The following is a 20514-nucleotide window of genomic DNA, read 5'->3' on the forward strand; positions in this document are numbered from 1 at the left end:
GTAACGTCGTTTACACTTCCACGCTGAGTGGAAATGAGAAGACGCACGACGGAAACGTCTGAAAAACACATTCAAAAAACTAAAACATGCAACATTGCTGCATAGTTCTGCAAATGTATAGCTTGACACTTTGGGACATACATTCTCATTCATGATGTGATTTAGATGAGTTGATTGCTACCACTGTCATGTTAGCAGCAGCTTAGCGTAGCTTAGCATAAAGACTGAAAACGGGTGGGACTGGCTCTGTCCAAAGGTAATAAAATGTTCCTACCAGCACCTCTAAAGATGATTATGATTATGTTACATCTTGTTCATCCAAATTGTCAAACCTTTCCTTTCAAACAACATGCAAAATACATATAAACATGCAGCATATACTCATATCAACACACAGGGCTCAACACGTGTACACCAGTGTCTGACCGAGCCTTTGATATGCTTCAACTCCTTTATGATTATTAATATCATGATTAAATGGTTAACATACAAACGTATAACACAAATAAACTATTGCCCCAGCCCTATGTCCTACAAAGTTGTGTTCCCATAAAACTAACTTGCATTCTCAATTACATATCAAGTCTTTTAAACGGTCGCAGTGTGGTTAACGAACGTGTAGTAAATAAACATGGTTTGGCTTAAAACTACAAAATTTGAACAAAACAAAACAGAAACTCAACAAAGTACTTGGTTATGTTCGGGCAACAAAAGAACTTGTTCACAAGGGACACAAACAGCTTCTGGGTGAAAGCCCTGTGATTGTATGACCCACCACCACACCGACCTCCTCGCCATGTGGACGTCCAAGAACTCATTAGGAGACTTATTTGTGATTCATGAGAAGCAAACGTGACCCACAACAAAACACGTTTCCCTCGAGAGGTAATCAACAATGCAGTTTTGTTGTATGGAGTCATGTTTAAGAGACATGGCTGTATTGCCCTTTGGAACTTATGAAAGTCAGACTGAGAGGAAAATACTGACCACTACCAACCACTGCATCATGAACACATACATTCATATGGTCAAATAACAAATGCTCTCAAGAATGGGGGGCTGGGACAGCTCCTTCCTGTGGTTATGGCCGGCTGACACCGTCCAGTGGTGCCGAAGACAAACGTAAATGTCTGGACACATGTGGCATCTAACCCTAGTGTACACATGAACACATCCTCACATATAAAACACACACATACACACACACCAACTGCAACAATTTCCTCAGCTGATAATCGAGGTGTATATTTTTATACAATTTGTCATATTTATTACGTAGCATCATAATAATAATAGCACCTCGTGTTACAGTATTAATCCAGTGGAACAGATCTCAGATCAGGTGACAAAGCTGATGCTACCTTAAAGGAAAAACCATCTTTCTCTTCACCTGGAGCTCTTTACATTGGTTTGTCACCTCATCTCCTTATTCGACCTCCTGCATTCACGTGTTTAACTTCATACAAAAGCAGCCAGAAGCTGTATTCTTTCATGTTTGGTATTAACTGTAGTAACGTTTCACTGATGAGTTAACATAGCTATCAAGGTTATCAATAGAACACAGAAGATAATCAATAGAATGAGTCGAGAGCTTGCCGAACGGTAGACACAGACATGTTCATTCCTGTGGTCTTTCAAATAAAAGAGAACTGGAAACAACCTGACTGGAACTGACAATTACTGCTTCTGCAACCAAACTACAGCTGCAGAGACGTTTAATTGGCTGCTGATTTACTGAAGTTCTTTCTTTCATCAACATCTGGAAAGCTTCTGTGGGTGCTCAAACTGAACTCGGTTGAAAACAACAGAGTATTGTGAAGGAGCGGCGTTGCCTCATCAGCACTTTAAGGCGTTGATGTCTCCACCTCGACACACTTGACTCCTTCCAATGATTGCTTCTTGTGGTTTCTGCTTGACTGAATGTCATGCCATTGTGAAATCATAGGTAACTTTAGGTCACATCGAAGAGCCTGAGATGGGTTTAGTAGCTTCCAAGGAGATGCTTGATAAGAGTCTTATTGGAGCCTCATTGATATTACATATTTACCAATAAAGAATGTGCTTCGCAGCCAACTCCACCGCCAATCATAACCTCACAGGGAAACGACACTTAAAGGAAAAACTGCGTTTCTTAAAAAGATGTTGTGAGTTATTCCCCAAAGACCGGAATAGTGTTTTCAACCTTCCCAAATGAATCTAAGGAACGCCAGGAAAATAGGCCCCATTTAATACATGTGGGAAATATTTTGGAGTAATTGTTATTTGGGGCGCCCCTATGGTTGGACAACAACCGGATGACCTCATGTTTTAAACAGCTGACATTGTTTTCAATGGCGAAACTCTACAATCAAAAACATGGTTCTTCTTTCAGACTCGTAAAAAGAAAAGATCCGAAACACATGGAGGTGTTCTTTTATTACTTTGCCTATTTGCGTCTGTAGATGTCTCCTAAATTCACCAAGAGGTACTATTAGATAATGCCTCATTTGCATATTTAAACACAACATTTCAGTTCATGAAGGTAATTGTAACATTTTTTGTTGCATAAAAAAGTCTTGTTCAGAGCTGTACTTCTCTCTCACCCTCTCGTGTCACCTCTGGTTGCAAAAAACATAAGATGGCGACGGCCAAAATGCTTAAACTCAAGGCTTCAAAAAGTCCACAAACCAACGGTGATGTCCCTGTGACTACGTCCACTTCTTACATACAGTTTATTACTCCACTTTATTGCAGTCCGGGCCATAGGTTTATGAAGAAGTTTGTCATGAGCTCAAGGCTTCTGATGAATCAATGATTCATCAGAGGTAAATGGTACCATCTGTTACCATCATTTACCATGATAAATGGTACCATCCGATCCTCTCTGATACAGCGAGTGCACAGTTACTGGCAGTCAACGTTTCCCATCATCTCAGCATCATTAATAGTCCATTATCAGCTACAGTTAATCTTTACACCTGTGTAATAAACCAATCAATGTTTCCACATCATCAGCTCTTGTTGATATTCACAGCATTTTGACTGTCTCTCATTGGCAGCTTGAATCTCTCTCTGGTGGCTGTTTGTTGAGTATGTTCCAGGTCAACACTTGCTACCTTCTCATCTCGCCTGCACCAGCTGAGTTTCTGGAGTTAAAAAGTCAAGAAAGCATCGTCATCTGTTGTTTGACGGACCTGAAAACACAGAAACGTTCATCTCGGCGTTCCCATCAATCAGTTACTTATCTGTTGTTCACAGCTATAGTCCAGAGGTCACTGCCGGGATACTAAGTGGAGGCATGTGTTCCCCTCTGCCTGTCTGTCTGTGAGCGTGTGTGACTGCCACCACCTTCATGGGAGCGATGGATTTTGTGAAGGAGTTGCAGAAAAAGAAGATTATTGTGAGTATCGGCTTTGGTTCTGAATTGATGGTTTAAATATAACAACATAGCATGAGGAATATATAGCATTATGTAGCTCTTACAGTAATATGCAGGTAGTGCAGGGCAGTGACTAGAATACATAACTGGCTGTGGTTGTCTTTAATTTGTCATTTGGGAAATGATAAGCTATTTACAGTAGGAGTGGGCAATACGGATAAAATACTCTGTCATCCATCCATCCATCCATCCATTTCCCACCGCTTATCCGGGGTCGGGTCGAGGTGGCAGCAGGTCAAGCAGGCCGACCCAGACCTCCCTCTCACCGCCAACATGTTCCAGCTCATTCTGGGGGATCCCGAGGCGTTCCCAGGCCAGCTGGGAGATGTAATCTCTCCAGCGTGTTCTGGGTCTTCCCCGGGGTCTCTTCCCAGTTGGACGTGCCTGGAAAACCTCCAGTGGGAGGCGTCCAGGAGGCATCCTAATTAGATGCCCAAACCACCTCAGCTGACTCCTTTCGACGCGAAGGAGTAGCGGCTCTACTCCAAGCTCCCTCCTGATGACCGAGCTTCTTACCCTATCTCTAAGGCTGAGCCCGGCCACCCTACGGAGGAAACTCATTTCGGCCGCTTGTAGCCGCGACCTTGTCCTTTCGGTCACAACCCAGAGTTCGTGACCATAGGTGAGGGTAGGAACGTAGACCGAGTGGTAAATTGAGAGCTTTGCCTTCCGGCTCAGCTCCTTCTTCACCAAGACGGTCCGGTGCAGCGCCTGCTTTACTGCTGCAGCTGCACCGATCCGTCTGTCGATCTCCCGCTCCATCTTACCCTCACTCGTGAACAAGACCCCGAGATACTTGAACTCCTTCGCTTGAGGTAGGCACTCCGTCCCCACCTGGAGGGAGCAATCCACCGGTTTCCGGCAGAGAACCATGGCCTCAGATTTGGAGGTGCTAACTCTCATCCCCGCCGCTTCACACTCGGCTGCAAACCGCCCCAGTGAATGCTGGAGGTCACGATCCGAGGAGGCTAACAGGACCACATCATCTGCAAATAGCAGAGAGGCGATCCCGAGACCCCCGAGACTGACGTTCTCAGCCCCCAGGCTGCGCCTAGATATCCTGTCCATGAAAATCACGAACAGGACTGGTGACAAAGGGCAGCCCTGGTGGAGGCCAACACCCACCGGGAACGTGTCTGACTTATTGCCGAGAATGCGGACACAGCTCCTACTGCAGTCGTACAGAGACCGGATCGCCCGCAGCACCCCCCACAAGACCCCCCGAGGGACCCAGTCGAAAGCCTTCTCCAAGTCCACAAAGCACATGTAGACTGGTTGGGCAAACTCCCAGAACCCCTCCAGTAGTCTTGCGAGGGTAAAGAGCTGGTCCACTGTTCCACGGCCGGGACAGAATCCGCAATGGAATCCGCAAAATACCCCGGTAATTCGAGCACACTCTCCGGTCCCCCTTTTTGAAGATGGGAACCACCACCCCGGTCTGCCATTCCATGGGCACTGATCCCGACCCCCATGCGACATTGAAGAGGCATGTCAGCCAGGACAGCCCAACCATGTCCAGCGCCTTCAGCATCTCAGGGTGGATCTCATCCACCCCCGCGCCTTGCCACCAAGGAGCTTTTTAACTACCTCAGCGACCTCTCCCAGGGATATGGGTGAGCCTCCCCCTAGGTCCTCAGGCGCTGCCTCCTCTGCAGAGGACATGTTGGTCGGGTTTAGGAGTTCCTCAAAGTGCTCTTTCCACCGCCCGACGATGTCCTCTGTCCGGGTTAGCAGTTCCCCCCCCTGCTGAGAACAGCCTGGGGTAAGCCCTGCTTTCCCTTCCTGAGCCGTCAGATGGTTTGCCAGAACCTCCTTGAGGCCAACCGAAAGTCCTTCTCCATGGCCTCCCCGAACTCCTCCCATGCCCGAGTTTTAGCATTCACGACCACCGCAGCTGCAGCCCTTCTGGCCTGCCGGTACCTGTCAGCTGCTTCAGGAGACCCCTGGGCCAACCAGGCCTTGAAGGTCTCCTTCTTCAGCTTGACAGCTTCCCTCACCTCCGGTGTCCACCACCGGGCTCTCGGGTTGCCGCCACGACAGGCACCGATGACTTTCCGGCCGCAGCTGCTAGCGGCCGCGTCCACAATAGAGGCTTTAAACATGGTCCACTCCGATTCCGTGTCCCCAACCTCCCTCGGGATGTGTGAGAAGTTCTTCCGGAGGTGGGAGTTAAAGACCTCCCGGACAGGGTCCTCCGCCAGACGTTCCCAGTTCACCCTCACTACACGTTTGGGTTTGCCGGGTCTTTCCAACTGGTTCCCCTGCCATCTGATCCAACTCACCACCAGGTGGTGATCAGTTGACAGCTCTGCTCCTCTCTTCACCCGAGTGTCCAAGACATACGGCCGCAAATCAAATGATACGATTACAAAGTCGATCATTGATCTCCGGCCTAAGGTGTTCTGGTACCAGGTACACTTATGAGCCACCTTATGTTCGAACATAGTGTTCGTTATGGCCAAACCGTGGCAAGCACAGAAGTCCAATAACGAAACACCATTCGGGTTCAGATCGGGCAAGCCGTTCCTCCCAATCACCCCCCGCCACGTTTCTCCGTCATCGCCCACGTGAGCGTTGAAGTCCCCCAGGAGAACTATGGAGTCGGTAGGCGGCGCCCTTTCCAGGACCCCTCCCACCTGGAAATCACCTGGAGAGTGTCCCACTCTGTCATGTGACATGTAATTTGATATTGCAGTATGGATAATCAATATATTGGGCTATTTTTTCATTTGGTTAAAGATTTGATTGTGTCAGAACAAACACACACACTTCCGTGTGTGTGTCATAGGTAGGTGTCTTGGCTGTATCGATCGTGACCCTAATCCTCGGACTTGGACTTGGTCTTGGACTGGACTTGCAGAAATGTCGAAACAAAGGTGCTGTCAGACACACACACACACACACACACACACACACACAAATGTCTCTGCACTCACAAACGTTCACAAGCATCATCCAAAGAATTCACATTTGGTTCTTGCTGCACCATGCACGCCTTGTAAACTGGTATGATGCATGTTTTTCTAAGTTCTCTTTGCATGGAATCACCACATGTCATCTGTTGTTGATTGAGGCCAGTTAATTGCTGTTACATCAGACGTTGTTGAGTGTTCTCTGTGTAGTCTGTGTGACTTCTCTGAGCTAAATCAAAGTAGTGGATATACAGTTCTCTGTAGAATGTTATGATGAAGCTTCACACCTGCATAACCTTAACTTCACTGAATGAACATCAGATTTTTAAATTTGTAAGTTAAATCTCAATGAACACGTTCTTACTCCCAACTCGTTAAATACAGTCATTTGGTGAGTGACCCGGAGCTTCACACTATGTTGCTCAAAGTTTCCCTCCAGCGTCAGTTGTAGACGAGTCAGAGACGCCGCATCATGGATCCCACTACGGACAAACCCTAACCCTAACCCGACTCCACCTCTGATTGGCTTCATCCAATTCAATCCAACTAACAAGGGCAACAAGTACTAACCACTCAGAGGCAAAGTAAAACTGGTCATACTTTTTCCATGGCTTGTTACATGGTGCGTCTTCAAAATAAACTTCCGTATTTACAGGAAACTTGCAGTCTGCTCGTTACTCAATAAATCATCCACGCGTGTCCTTTCGTCAGCTGTGTACAAAGCGCAGCGTCACGCAGTGGAAGAATGCTCAGCAGACCTTTTATAATCTCTCCGTTAGTTTTGATGACTCATACGATGAGCTTTACTTGGCGGAGACCCAGGAGCCGGTGAAACGGGTTCGTGTATACGTAGTACACACGAACCCTTGCTGTATGGGAACGTCATTTTTAGGAGACAGGATATAAGATGTACAAATATTTATGAATATTTAGCCCTTTGTGAATAAATTCAGACCATGCGTTTGCAGATATGGTGAAGGCTTTCTTAGAAGATGTTATCACATACATTTTAATTATATGCATGGCATATAAAAACAGAATACATAAAAAAAGGATTTAATAGATCTGGTGTGAGATCATTTGTTTTCCCCATCAGTCATAATGAATTAAACACAAACACAAGAGCAGACGTGTCTCCTCCAGACAGGTGAGCCAAACACAACACAAGTTACCTGTGATGGAAAATCCCACAACCAAGAAGAAACTCACAGATAGAAAGGGACATTCCTGTCTCCACTCCACGATTCGCTCATTTATTTCTGTTTCTTACATTATTATACGACTTTCATGCACATTTCATATAATATCAGAACTTTATTCTCAAAATATATCGACTTGACCAGTATGTTCAGTATTACACTTACAACAGACTGCTGTACGTACGTTAAATATAGAAACACAAAATAAATACTGTAATCTAAACAAATTATTTGATTTCCCCAAAATTCTGTATCCATCCCAACAAAGACAAAGTCGGATGTGTGTGTTTCACATACAGAACAAACAGTAGAAGAATGTACATCACAGACAATGTTCTCCCTATTTAATACTGTAAATACTGTGTATGAATATACAGTAATATCCCCAACCTCATGGACACAAACATACCTAACATTTACAGTACTACGGTCCACCTGCAATACTGTATTACTGTGTTGATATGCAGTACTAAACTAGAGTACATACCTTACTGTGAACCTGCTCAAGTTTGATTGTAATTCTCCTGAATCTCATCACATATTATGACCCTCCTCCTCCTCCTCCTCCTCCTCCTCCTCTTCCTCCTGCCTCTCTCTCCTATGTTGACATGCATTTGTTCCAAAACAGAGGCGCTCTGATTGCAAATTGAACAGTTGTGCAACATGTGTTTGCCCATTTGAGGAGTCAGAGTGGATAGATGCAAATTTGGCATTTTAAATGGCAGGACTTTGTATGTGAACACAGTAGATTGTATTCATGGAGACTGTGCCACATGTTAGAGAACTGTGTGAAAGTGTTGTAAGTGTGGTTCAAGACTGCAATCTGAGTGTAAAGCAGGACCTTTGTGTTCAGAGTTACAGGTTGTTGTTATTGTGTCTCAAGTGTTAGTGTTGAGACACACTGTAAGACTTGACACAGAACCTTTTAGTACGTGTTATTCCTCAATCAGCTGCTGCATTGAACCCTATATTTAAGGATGCGAGTATTGCAAGGCTATATTGTCAAGTCATGATTATGACAACAATTGAAAACAGCTTTCTACACTCTGAAAACTCCTCTGAGCAAATTACACCAAGGTTTCGAGTACTTTTGTTAAGTTGGCGTCTGCAGCCATCACTCACACATGGATGAGCAGCCAGAAACAGATCAAATCTAAAACAAGGTGTCCTGTCTTCCTGTCCCAGTCGTCCCCCACACGTCCTGCAGGAATCGATGCTACGAGCCCTATGACGGCGAGATCCCCGGCTGCAGATGTGACAAGAACTGCAACGCCAGCAGCTGCTGTTACGACTACCACGACATCTGCACCGTCCCCAGTGAGACGTCATCTTTGACCTTAAAACTTTCATTTCTCTCACAATGAACACCATAAAAACAGATTCCACATGCGTCTTTTCACTCTGCGTGTGATGGAGAGCAGCGTAGTGCACTGACTCCATGGTTGCTTCCCTTCAGCCCAGCAGTGGGAGTGCACGAAGCTGCGCTGTGGAGAGAAGAGGCTGACGCAGAGCAGATGCCACTGCTCCGACGACTGCCTGTCTGCAGGAGACTGCTGCACAAACTACAAACATGTCTGCCACGGTGAGAGTAGGAACAAAGAGAACGAGTACGCCAGATAAAGATATGCAACGCTGTCTCAAAATCAGTTCCAACACAACTAAACTGCACCTTCAATTACATTTCGAGGGAAACATATTTTCCCCTTAGATTGCGATCGCAGTTTTTTTCAAAAATGTCCGTTAAAAGAGACTTTTATGGGCATTTCGTTCTATTCAAACACTGATTCAGGACTTTAAGACTTTGTTTGTTCACAGTTCCTTTCAGCATCTAAGAGCCTCTTGCGATGATCAACCACAGTTCATAGTTTCATTGGTGCATTTACAGCCTGATTTATGTCTCTGATTCAATGCTCTTTAAAAAGTTGAACACAGGAGATGTGATGCTGGCAGAGCCACACATCCTCTGATGTTTAGTGTTTAGTTCATGCTGGAGATAAAGATATGGTCCACATCCAGTTTGAGCCCTCCTTCCATAAGAAGTGAGCCACCAGGTGTTACTGTACCTTAATGTACTGTCACTACTATTAACGCAGTCTGTATCTCTGTAGGAGAGAGAGAGTGGGTGGAGGACGAGTGTGAGGATCTGTCGACCCCCACATGTCCAGCAGGGTAAGAAAATACTTAAAGCAAGACCTTAAAGGCAACAACATCGTTTTTCCTGCACTGGTCAATGTTGATATTTTGGGCTATTTTACTCCAAATTTGCACATTTAGCTGTTTTCTTTAAGTTATCAGCTGTTCATTAATCACAGAATAAAGTTGATATATCTGTCTCCCAGTCCAATGTGTCACAATAGCAATTACTTTCTGACAGAAATGTCTCCGGCTTCCATAAGCTTGACATTTACAGTAGTTACCTAAACATTTGTGCTACTGATTAACCCTTTAATGTGATGAATGTTTAACTGTGCTCTGTAAATCATCACTGTATAAGGACGTCTGTATCTCATCTTCTCTTCCCTGGTTGATCTTCCTCTTCCCCCTCTCAGCTTTAAGCAGCAGCCTCTGCTCCTCGTCTCTCTGGACGGACTGAGGGCTGAGTACCTGCAGACATGGAGCGCTCTCATCCCTGTTCTGGACAAACTCAGTTAGTGACAACCCCACTACTCTCTTAACCCCTTTTAACCTCTTCCATAGACCATGGACCATTGTTCATATAAGTTGTATACATCATCTGAAAGCTGGGAACCTTAAGATTAGCACCGTGCAGCGTCCTAATGGAGTTCTCCAGCTTTATGTCCTGACGGCAGAGAGAGACGTGGTTTATGGCTGCTGCAGAGAAGCCGGCACGAGGTTCCGCAAGTGGTCGCTGCGCTTGGTCGTGCATCTCTGAATTGATGTAACTTGGCACGTACAGTGAGGCAGTCACAAATGGTTGACTGATAAAAGCACTGTTTACATGTGCATGGATTTAACAAAGAAGTGCAGTTCATTCTTTGATGCTTTAGAAACAGGAGGTCTTAGAAATCTACGTTTGAGTAAATATTTTGCAGCCAAATCAAATTAACAGGATATTCAACCTTCTTTCTTCATATTGCATTTAATATTTGACTTATGTCTTTACAGGGCTTGTATAAAGGCAATAATGTAGTCCATTAATATAAGATATGAGTTTACAGATAATTACAATTCCTCCTCGGCATCTCTCAGGTTGGTTTATGGCTTTTTGCCGGTTACACTCGTCGTATTTTTGATTCTTCACATTTATTTCTTTGTACCCCCTTTTGGAAAATAATGCAGCGTATGAGTATAAACGCCTCCGTACACACTCAGAACTCGCGCGTGAGTATAAACAGAGCTTAAGACGTACGTAGCACGTAGCCCTCTAACACGCCTGATCACTGCCGGGGTTTTGTCAAGCAAAGGCGAAAGCAGAGAATTAGTTTTCCTTCACAAATCTCTTGTATTTGGGCGAGTTCTGAGCATTTCCACATTATATATTATTTTATTAGATTTGCTTCCTTTCAAGCAGCCTTTGGTTTCACTTCATTTCAGCACAGAATGGAAATGAACTCGGCCATGTTGTGAGTTGGGGCTTTCCAATGACTGTTGGCATTTTACTTATTTTTTGACAAGCACTTCAGTCACAAATCAGTTATCTGGTCTTGAAGATGTCTCACTTTTAGTGAAGTCTCGGAATCATGAACTAGTGAAGCAACAAAACCTATTCGAGACAAAACAAGTCCAGCTGAATTACAACTACTCAAAGTAATGTGAGTCAGCTGCAAGATAACAAGATAACGACTCGGCTTCTTCACAGCATTCTGTCAGCAATTGATTATATTTACAAATCATCGCCCATGAATCATCCAGCTCTCCTCACCAGTCATGTCCAGCAGAATGAATCGATCCAGCCCACATGTAGGGCAATGACGCACACGCCCTCGCTATGAGGTCTTCAGCGGATTACATATTCTCTGGCACAGTGCACACAGATCAACATGTCGCTCACTTAGCAGCACACTGTGTGTTTTGTCTTCTGTTCTTCACGTTACAGAGAAGTGTGGAACGTCGGCACCGTACATGCAGCCGGCATTCCCCAGCAAGACTTTCCCCAATCACTACACCATAGTTACGGTAAAGACACAAGAGACTCACGGCCAGAAACAGATATGCAGTCGATACGCTTGAATGTTGATTCCACACGTATGTGGTATCTCTTCTTCTTATACAACTAGAGTCTAGACTTTAGGTTACAGGTCTGATGGCTGCAGGCTAATAAAGCCCCATGAAAGGACATTTTTCCCATAAAGCAGGAATGCACAATAATCAGATATGCTGTTGTGGGTCTTTGCCAGGAACTCACTTCTAAACTGTTGAAACATAAACATATGAGGGGATGATAGCTTTAAATAACGTCGACTCCCATTGACCAACAGCTTGTTCTGATGCTCCTCAGTTTTACCGCAGGTAGTTCTTCATGTTAGTTTGCAGACACTTTCACTCATAACTCAGGATAATTAGGACTTCACCCCTGATCCCACATCACTGATGACTCATATCACAGCTGCAGATGAATTCCACAGAGAAACTGGTTCATATCCATATAACTGTCACACATACTGTACTTCTCTAGTCTCACCTCCTCTCACCTCAAATTCTCTCATTTCCTCTTCTCTTGTCCACTCTCCTTTCGTTTGATCTCCTCTCCTCTCAGGGTCTCTATCCAGAGTCCAACGGTTTGATTGACAACAGTATGTTCGACCCGGTGTTTAACGCCTCCTTCAGTCTGTCCGGCCCAGAGAAGGACAACCCTGACTGGTACCTGGGACAGCCTGTGAGTCTTCTCAGGTTTGGTTTATTCACATAACATGAACGTCGGATGCAAACTGGATGAAGGATTCAGAGCGTTTCATTTCTACTCTAGCGTCTGTTTAGAGGACTGTTTGTTAATGTAAGGATATGTGTTGAGTAGATGAGTAGATACAGTACAGAACAACACATGCATATGGACTGAGTTACTGTTAATCTGAGGGAAAAGGACATTCAAATTGTAATTATATTTAACAGAGCAGCCAAGACAAATGGCCTCTTCTAGTTGAAGCTTTGAGCCAGAATAAGTGTGTTTTAAATGCTGCACTGTTTTGGTAGAGAGCAGATGATGCTTGGCCGGTGTTGATCCGTCCTCTTGGTCTCTGTAGATCTGGCACACAGCGAAGCACCAGGGGCTGAAGTCTGGGACCTTCTTCTGGCCAGGATCCGACGTCAAAATCAACGGAAGCTTTCCCGACATCTACAAACCATACGATGGGTATGACTGACATGTCTGTTTGTCAAAATGCTCGGGAGCCAGAATGTGAGCTGTGAAGTATCAGATCCTAAACCCAACAGTTATTAATAAAGGGTATTTTCATCTTTAAATTAGGATGCTATTTCCCATGTTTTTCTGTAAACTGGTCCAGTATTGAAGGAGAGCGCTGCAGCTGCAAACAGGCTGTAATGTAATCCCTCGGGTCAACTCCTCACCGTCAAGGTACGTCCGTTAAAAGGGTTTGTTTCTGCCACTGACAGGCTCAGATTGTTATTTTGTGGTTTGACGCAGTAACAAACAGACAAGACCAAGCGAAAGGTAAAGACAAACGTTGTATTTCTCTGTAGGGTCCTTTCCATCACGTTGTCAGACACTTACAGTAACAATCTGAGCCTGCCGGTGGCAGAAACAAGCACTTTTAACGGATGAACCTTGACGGTGAGGAGTTGCTCTGAGCAATTACATTACAGCCTGTTTAGCGGCTGCTGACTGCAGCGCTCTCCTTCAATACTGCGGTTAATGGACATTTATATTGCATTCATATCCTGGAGTTTATTTACTCCTTTACTTAAGTTCATTTCATCCACACGAAAGCAACGTTATCCACTTAACAACCACTTAGAGGAACCTGCAAATGATTTGTTTGGAATAAAAGCACTAAGGCTCTTCTATAGTGGTGTCAGACCCAGAGAAGAGGAGTCTATCATCACCACAAGAAGCTCACTGAAACCTTTTTCTTCTTTTCAAATATCTGTACATTCATGGCCCCCTAAACAAAACAAAACATATCTTGTTAAGATAAGGTTTACGGTTTAATGTTCGTCCGTGTCTCCAACCATGTCTCCTACAAAATAAAGTTCCCATACAGCTAAACTGAATCCTCAACTGGATTCAGAGGGAAACACATTTTCTCCCCGTTTACAGTCACAGTTTTAAACACGTGGTTCATGTTGTAAATTGTTGGAAGAAATAAGGGTTCCAAACGAAGTTCTCCCTGAAGGTTCTACCCAGATCAATTTGCTTCCAAAGAACCCTTTATGGACTATAGAGTTCTTCAAGGACTGTTGAAAGTCTGGGCATTAGAACATCCTCCCAGCCCAAACCCTCAAATACTGTGATTGAGGACCAGGATTGTTGTGGGTTTTGCTGCACCACAACGGCAGATCTTCTTCCAGCAGTATTGTAACTGAAATGGGCTGCAGACGTGAAAGTCGTTCAGCCTCTTTTTGTTGGGGTCTTGGGTCTCTTTGTGGTCGGTTTATGTTTCTTTATGGTTATTTTGTGCTTCTTCCTCGTGTCTCTTTGAGGGACATTTTGTTCTCCAACAAAATGGCCCCCGGGCCTGTGCCTGGTAGACCCGTTTAGTAATCCATCCATGTGTCTGTCAGTTAGAACTATCTGCTGTTGTAGTCTGTAGAGTAGTGCATGGATGAGAAAATGTAATTTGACCAAAAATGTTGTGAAATGGTATCCAGGAGTCAAATTTAGTCACAACTGTGGCCTTTCAGTATAGTTCAGTCTGTTCTGTGTCAACTTCAACAAACCAAATACAAAACGAAGGGATCTTCTGATGTCACTGTTTCTGCTACAATGCCGTTTAAAGAATCTCTCTCTCTCTCTCTCTCTCTCTCTCTCTCTCTCTCTCTCTCGCTGGTTATTTTTAGTAAAGTGCCATTTGAAGAAAGAGTGCTGACTGTGCTGAAGTGGCTACAGCTGCCAGATGATGAAAGGTTAGTTGTTGGCATCTGGTCACTTGCATTCAGCAGATGCCATGAATGTTTTTCTGGTGGCGTTGGTGCTAAAATGTGACAAATAAAAAGTGACTTTTTCCTCCAGACCAGATTTCTACACATTGTACGTAGAGGAACCTGATAAATCTGGACACAGCTACGGTCCTGTGAGTGGAGGGGTAAGTCCACCCGATCCACAGAGTCAGATAATGTCACGAGCGCTAAGAAAAGATCTGTGATTTGAACTTTTCTCCTTTTCTTTTTATTCTCTCTGCTATCTTTTAAAGCATCGATGAAAAGAAAACCGAGCTCAGATGTATCTATTCTGTAAATCATCACGTCTTAGTGTGGACCTCATCTGACACCCACACTTAATATCAATCAAACTGTGCTGGAACGAATCCCATCTCCATAAAATATTTATGATATTGCTAATGAAACAATCCCATCAGCAGCGTCAGAATCTTTATGAACCTTAATGAATGACCCGACAGTCATATAACTTGATAACATCTTCCAACCTGACGCATCACTTTGCATGTTGTTGTCTGTATAATGACACCTGGTCAGGGCCCTCGCATTTACTCTTGGTATTAATAAGGCTTCCTGTTGTCTTAATTCTGCCCCCACTGTGATTGGATTGTAATATGCAACTTCCTTAGACGGAGCTGGCAGATTTGTCACTTTCCTTGACCTGGCGTGTCTCAGGCTGCTGGGTTTCATTCCGGTCTCGTATTACGCTGGCAACAACGTAACAACGAACGTAGCGTGACAACTTAACAACCATGACGTAACAACAGTAACTTAAAATAACAAGCGTGAACTCAACGTTGACTTTTGGCTGCACAAAGGATTGTCACCACCAAATTTATCTGCAATTACAAACTATAGCAAACAACTGAACTCATCCTGAATAACCTGCATCTCTTTGCAGACACATCCAGCTGTTGAAACATCTGCGTACTGTTTTCCTGTAGCGTGCTGACAAACTTTTAGTTTACTGCTGTTTCAGAAGTAAGCATACGGAGAATGAAACACTTAGAGACGAAGCTTTTAGCGAGGTCAGCTCTGCACAATGTTTGACATGTTCCATAACAATGACCCAGCAGTTTACTGAGGAACCAAACAGGCTGTAATGCTTGTGTAAAAGAAGCACTGTGAAAAGGCTACATTTGCTCTCTTTCTTGTCCACTGGAGGACTGTTTGCTTTTAGATCATGTTTCCAGCTTGTATCATGCTCCAACCTCCCCGTACCTACGCATGAAGCATCTTTAAGCCCTTATGTTACGTTATAAACGTAGTTATTTTAAACCATGATGATTTTTCGTGTTGGTTTACAGAAGGTCTGTGTGTGCCGCCTCAGTGATCCACTACTACTCTACAGTGAATAAAATGTCTGCTCATGATCATTGCAGGATGTAATCTAAAAGATTAGAATAATGACATTCACATCATCGTCTTCACATCATCTCCGTGGAGAGAACAGAGGAGATATTTAGCCGGCTGCTGGATGTGTGTGTTTGTTTCAGCTGATTGAAGCAATCCAGGGTGTGGATAAGATCATTGGTCAACTCATGAACGGCCTCAAGCAGATTGGCCTCCACCGCTGTCTCAACATCATCATTGTAGCAGATCATGGTAACACTCACGCAATATAGAATAAAGTATAAAACAACTAAATGTTCCTTGTAATGTGTTATGTGATGACCCTGATGGAAACCACAATACGAAATGCGTTGGTCTCACTTACAAGTACATACAAGTCATACAAGTGTTGCTGGAGTTTTGAGGTCCTCAGAATAAAAAGATGAATACGTTGTGTGTAGTCACAGTATATACTGTATTGTGCAACAAGTCTTCCTTACTTTCAGGAAGCCATTCATCTCAGTTCTGAGCTGCTCTGAAAATAAACTTGCAGACACTTGAAACATGCGAGCAATAGACAGCCTTTATATCATCTTGTCAAAGATACCAAAGCTTTTCCAGCCTATTTTCATTCCCAGGCATCAAATATCAGCGCTTTGTCACGGCGCCAGGCTTTCAAGTAACTAACCGCGCCATCGTTAGACACTCAAAGCTACTGAACGTAGTATGAACACTGGAAAAAAACACACGATGAGACATGTGTGGATGAGAGAAGAATGTCTCTTCAAACTATTTTCATAGTGTAATGAAACCATCAGCTTCCTGGATAGAGGAGCACCTGTAGTGGGATGGACGTGGGAAATACCTGTGAAATGCAGTTGACGAGGAAAGCCATTAGTGTATTCTGTCGCCAACAGTGTTAAGAAGGATAATTTAAGAAGGATTGATATAACAGCTGATTGCTGTTGCAGGTATGGAGGACACGAGCTGCGACAGGAAGGAGGTGCTGCAGGAGCTGGTGGGGGACATCAGAAACTACTGGGTCACTGAGGGACCGTTCGGACGCATCAGAGTCAGAAACAACGCAGTGTGTGAGTAAAAAATACGCTTCAAGAGCCACACTGACCAAGTGGGAATCCAAGTGACACCTCAGACCCAAGAAACCCTCATCTACTAAAAAGGGCTTCTGAATGTGTTTCCTTACATTAATTGAGAATCATGTGTTTTCTCACAACAAGCAAAAGCATGAGAACGATTGTCGAGGCCTCCGAACACCTGGTGAAAAATAATGACTTGCACCGACTACGGTTTCCATTTTCCATTCATTCAGTGGCACAAAGGTCTGCAGGTGTGTTTGGCATCCGGCGAAACAAAAAGTGTCACAACCGAACCTGCATGTTCTTGAATAAATGTTCAGCCGTCACATAAGGACAAAGCATCTGGGCGCCACAGAGCCGTACCCGCCACAAATGAAACCACAGTGCGTCAATTTCGACAGCGTATTGTCGTCTAAAATCCAACACGGCTGTTGTGCACTTACGAGTGTATAAATATGTCTCGATATGCACAATAGCATCAGCATTTCATGTTATCACAACCACCAGCGAGCCAGAATATCCTAAACTAATACAGAAACTTTGAATGGGGCCCCTTCTCACTTCACGCCGCTGGTAGTTTGGCGTTGCGGCTGGTGTGTATGGTCTTTAGTTTGTAGTTCAAATAGCACCGGACGTAACACTGAGCTGTCTTACCAAGGAAAGCCCCACTCAGCTTGCCTTTCGGCTTTGTGAACCAGACATGTGTCCGCCTGTGATAATACCCTTATCTTTTGATTACCACAAACATGTTTAAAGTGTGTGTGTGTGTGTGTGTGTGTGTTGTTTTGTCTTGCTGCATGAACTGCTCCAACACAATCATTCTGTTTTATTCTGAAAGATCTTTTTCTTTAATTCTGACCTGAGGGAAGTTCTCTTCAATAAAAATATTTCCTCCAAATTTACATTAGTTAACAACAGCAGCTGAAGAGCTGATTCTAAATCATGCGTGTGTCAACAGGGTTGAGGTATCAGTTCAACTTTAAGTCACTGGTTTGGTGTAACAACACATTGGATTCATGTTGTTCGTTGGGCTTTGTGTGTTCTGTAATAACAGGAACATTGACTTTATTTTTGTTATCCTTCCTGCAGTGGACTCAGCCGAACTTGTTGCCAACATGACTGTAAGTGCTCAATGTTCTCACACTGATGACATCACTTCTATTGAAACAATGACCCGTGTGTCAGTAAAACCTGCTTTTATCAGGACACAATTGTTGTTTTTTTCTAAAAATCCTGCCAAACCACACGTACACATTTTTTTGCCAAATATAAGAAATGAACTATATAAATTGTATCTATTTTAAATAAAATGTTGTGTTTCTGGTGATTTCAGTGTAAGAAGCCAGACCAAAAGATCAAGCCGTACCTGAAGGCCAACCTGCCAAAGCGCCTCCACTTTGCCAACAGCCGTCGCATTGAAGATGTCAACGTCCTGGTCGAGCCAAAATGGCTGTTTGAGAGGTATCCCTGTCGGCCCCGTCAGTTGTTTCTTAATTGCAGCTGTAGCCTGGAGAAATGTCTCCTCATACAACAGTTTGTATGACATCTTACAAAAAGATGTGTTTTCCTGTGAATGTCTGGCAACAAAAGAGATCCCGTCGCCTGTGAATGCTCCTGCAGTGTTTCTTTCTGGTTAAGTTCAGGAAAACATTGTGGTTTGAGTTTAAATAAGTACAGAAATAACGTTACTTAAGTACGGAAGATACGAGACAAAGAAGTCTATGTTAGCGTTAAAATGACTACGGATGTGACGTTACTTAAGTCCAGAAGTTATAAGACAAATAAGTTAAAATGACTTCTGTTTTCACTCGGGACATGAACAACGGTCTCCGGGTGAAAGTCTTGAATTTGCAAACTCACTCATCCACCTCGACTTCCTCTCTGTGCAGACGTTGTTGCTCTTAATACTACGTCGCCTGTCATGGCTCACATTTTCATGATTAACATACTAACTGATTTTGTGGGATTCATAGTAATTATAGTGAATCACTTTTGTCGGTATAGCTACGGACAGTGTATGAGAACAGCCTGCCTGGAGTTTCACAATTTTACAATCAGAAATCAGCGGAAAGCACCAGCAACACACCAAACGTTGCTTCAGATTAAAACCAGTGACTCATGATAACCGACAGTAACAAAAGGCATTGTTCTGACGTTAAAATAAAAAGACGGTGTTATGGTGCGATAAATGCCTGGGAGGGAAACAAACAAATGCATTAAGACATGTCAAGTCCTACAGAAGACACTTAGGAGGGACATTAAGAGGACACTCATGTTGTTAAAGGTCATTGTTCTTTCTTTCCCTTAAAGGTTAATGATGCAGTTTCTGCAGTGGGTTTACAGAGCACGGATTGAAACCAGTGACTCAGCATGGCAGTTTCTGTCTCCACAGGTATCGAGGATCTCTCACATTCTGCTCTGGCGGAGCTCACGGCTATGACAACGATGCTGAGAGCATGCACGTGAGGATTCCTGTGCTATTCTGTTCTATCAGTCAGTAGCAATGTCTCCAAAACCCCTTCTGCTCCCTCTGTAATGTTGAGAAAATGTACCTCTAACTGCACCATTCTGTTATCCTTAATTTGTGATACTTTTTGAAATCTTTTTTCCAAACATGGGCTGCCATTGGAATCATTTTTTTCAAATGTCTTCCTCCCTCTTTTCCTGCAGGCTATGTTTGTCAGTTATGGACCTACGTTCCGGTCCAAAACAGAGATCGAACCATTTTCAAACATCGAGCTTTACAATCTCATGTGTGGTGAGTTTACGGGTCTTCCTTTGCCACTAACAGTTAGCGTCCACTTCAACTGTAGACTGTGACTTGTTGTGGTTTAGCTTTCATTCCAATCACAGCTGCTATGAGTAAAAACACAGGACAATTACAATCTAAACCAAAAGCACCGTTTACAACCATTCAGATGAACCTTCAGAGACTTGGAGCTTTCTCATGATAAATAACAAATCACAGCGAACATTTTGTCTCCATTTTTATTATGACACGTATAATATTCTCTTGTTGTAAGTTGCTCGTGAGCAGGAGAAGTTTGCAGAACATTTCAGAAAGAGTAATCTGATTGTGGTAGCTCCAAACCGTACCTGCTTTACTGTACAGTAGCACCAGAGCTAGCTAAAGTAAAGCAAACTAAATGTTAACTGTGATGCGTAATACTACACGGTCATCGTTCCATGCAGACGTGATGCAGATATCTCCCACCGTCAACAACGGGACCCACGGCAGTATGAACCACCTCCTGAGGCGGCCCTACTACACAGCAGCGCCCCCCGCAGAGCGCAGTGTTCCGGTTCAGTGTCCGCTCATCAGCCTCGACCCTGCAGACGACCTAGGATGCTCCTGTCCAGCCCTGGTGGGTATTGTTACGCTTACACACTGCAGCGCAGAGTGAACATCTAACTATAGAGAGAGGAATCTATGTGTGTGTGAAATATGGCCTAAACAGTGAGGACAAGGCTTGTGTCACTAC

The 20514-nt window shown here is 44.0% G+C and overlaps 1 protein-coding gene across 1 annotated transcript in view; it reads left to right on the plus strand.

Moving 5' to 3' along the window:
• The first annotated feature begins 11 nt into the window (after nucleotides 1–11).
• LOC116400590 (venom phosphodiesterase 1) overlaps nucleotides 12–20514 on the plus strand; it is a 30164-nt gene continuing 9661 nt past the window's right edge. Inside the window, exons 1-18 of the mRNA XM_031878503.1 lie at nucleotides 12–3379; nucleotides 6207–6294; nucleotides 8715–8846; nucleotides 8986–9111; nucleotides 9638–9698; nucleotides 10079–10176; nucleotides 11587–11666; nucleotides 12247–12366; nucleotides 12731–12840; nucleotides 14505–14570; nucleotides 14677–14749; nucleotides 16100–16208; nucleotides 16907–17026; nucleotides 18122–18153; nucleotides 18366–18493; nucleotides 19425–19494; nucleotides 19703–19790; nucleotides 20225–20397. Of these exons, the coding sequence (XP_031734363.1) occupies nucleotides 3332–3379; nucleotides 6207–6294; nucleotides 8715–8846; nucleotides 8986–9111; nucleotides 9638–9698; nucleotides 10079–10176; nucleotides 11587–11666; nucleotides 12247–12366; nucleotides 12731–12840; nucleotides 14505–14570; nucleotides 14677–14749; nucleotides 16100–16208; nucleotides 16907–17026; nucleotides 18122–18153; nucleotides 18366–18493; nucleotides 19425–19494; nucleotides 19703–19790; nucleotides 20225–20397 (1722 nt within the window). The 5' untranslated portion in view covers nucleotides 12–3331. The remainder of the gene's footprint in view (nucleotides 3380–6206; nucleotides 6295–8714; nucleotides 8847–8985; nucleotides 9112–9637; nucleotides 9699–10078; nucleotides 10177–11586; nucleotides 11667–12246; nucleotides 12367–12730; nucleotides 12841–14504; nucleotides 14571–14676; nucleotides 14750–16099; nucleotides 16209–16906; nucleotides 17027–18121; nucleotides 18154–18365; nucleotides 18494–19424; nucleotides 19495–19702; nucleotides 19791–20224; nucleotides 20398–20514) is intronic.

This window comes from Anarrhichthys ocellatus, unplaced genomic scaffold, assembly GCF_004355925.1.
Source record: "Anarrhichthys ocellatus isolate YVR2014 unplaced genomic scaffold, GSC_Weel_1.0 scaffold183, whole genome shotgun sequence".
NCBI classification, from domain to species: domain Eukaryota; kingdom Metazoa; phylum Chordata; class Actinopteri; order Perciformes; family Anarhichadidae; genus Anarrhichthys; species Anarrhichthys ocellatus.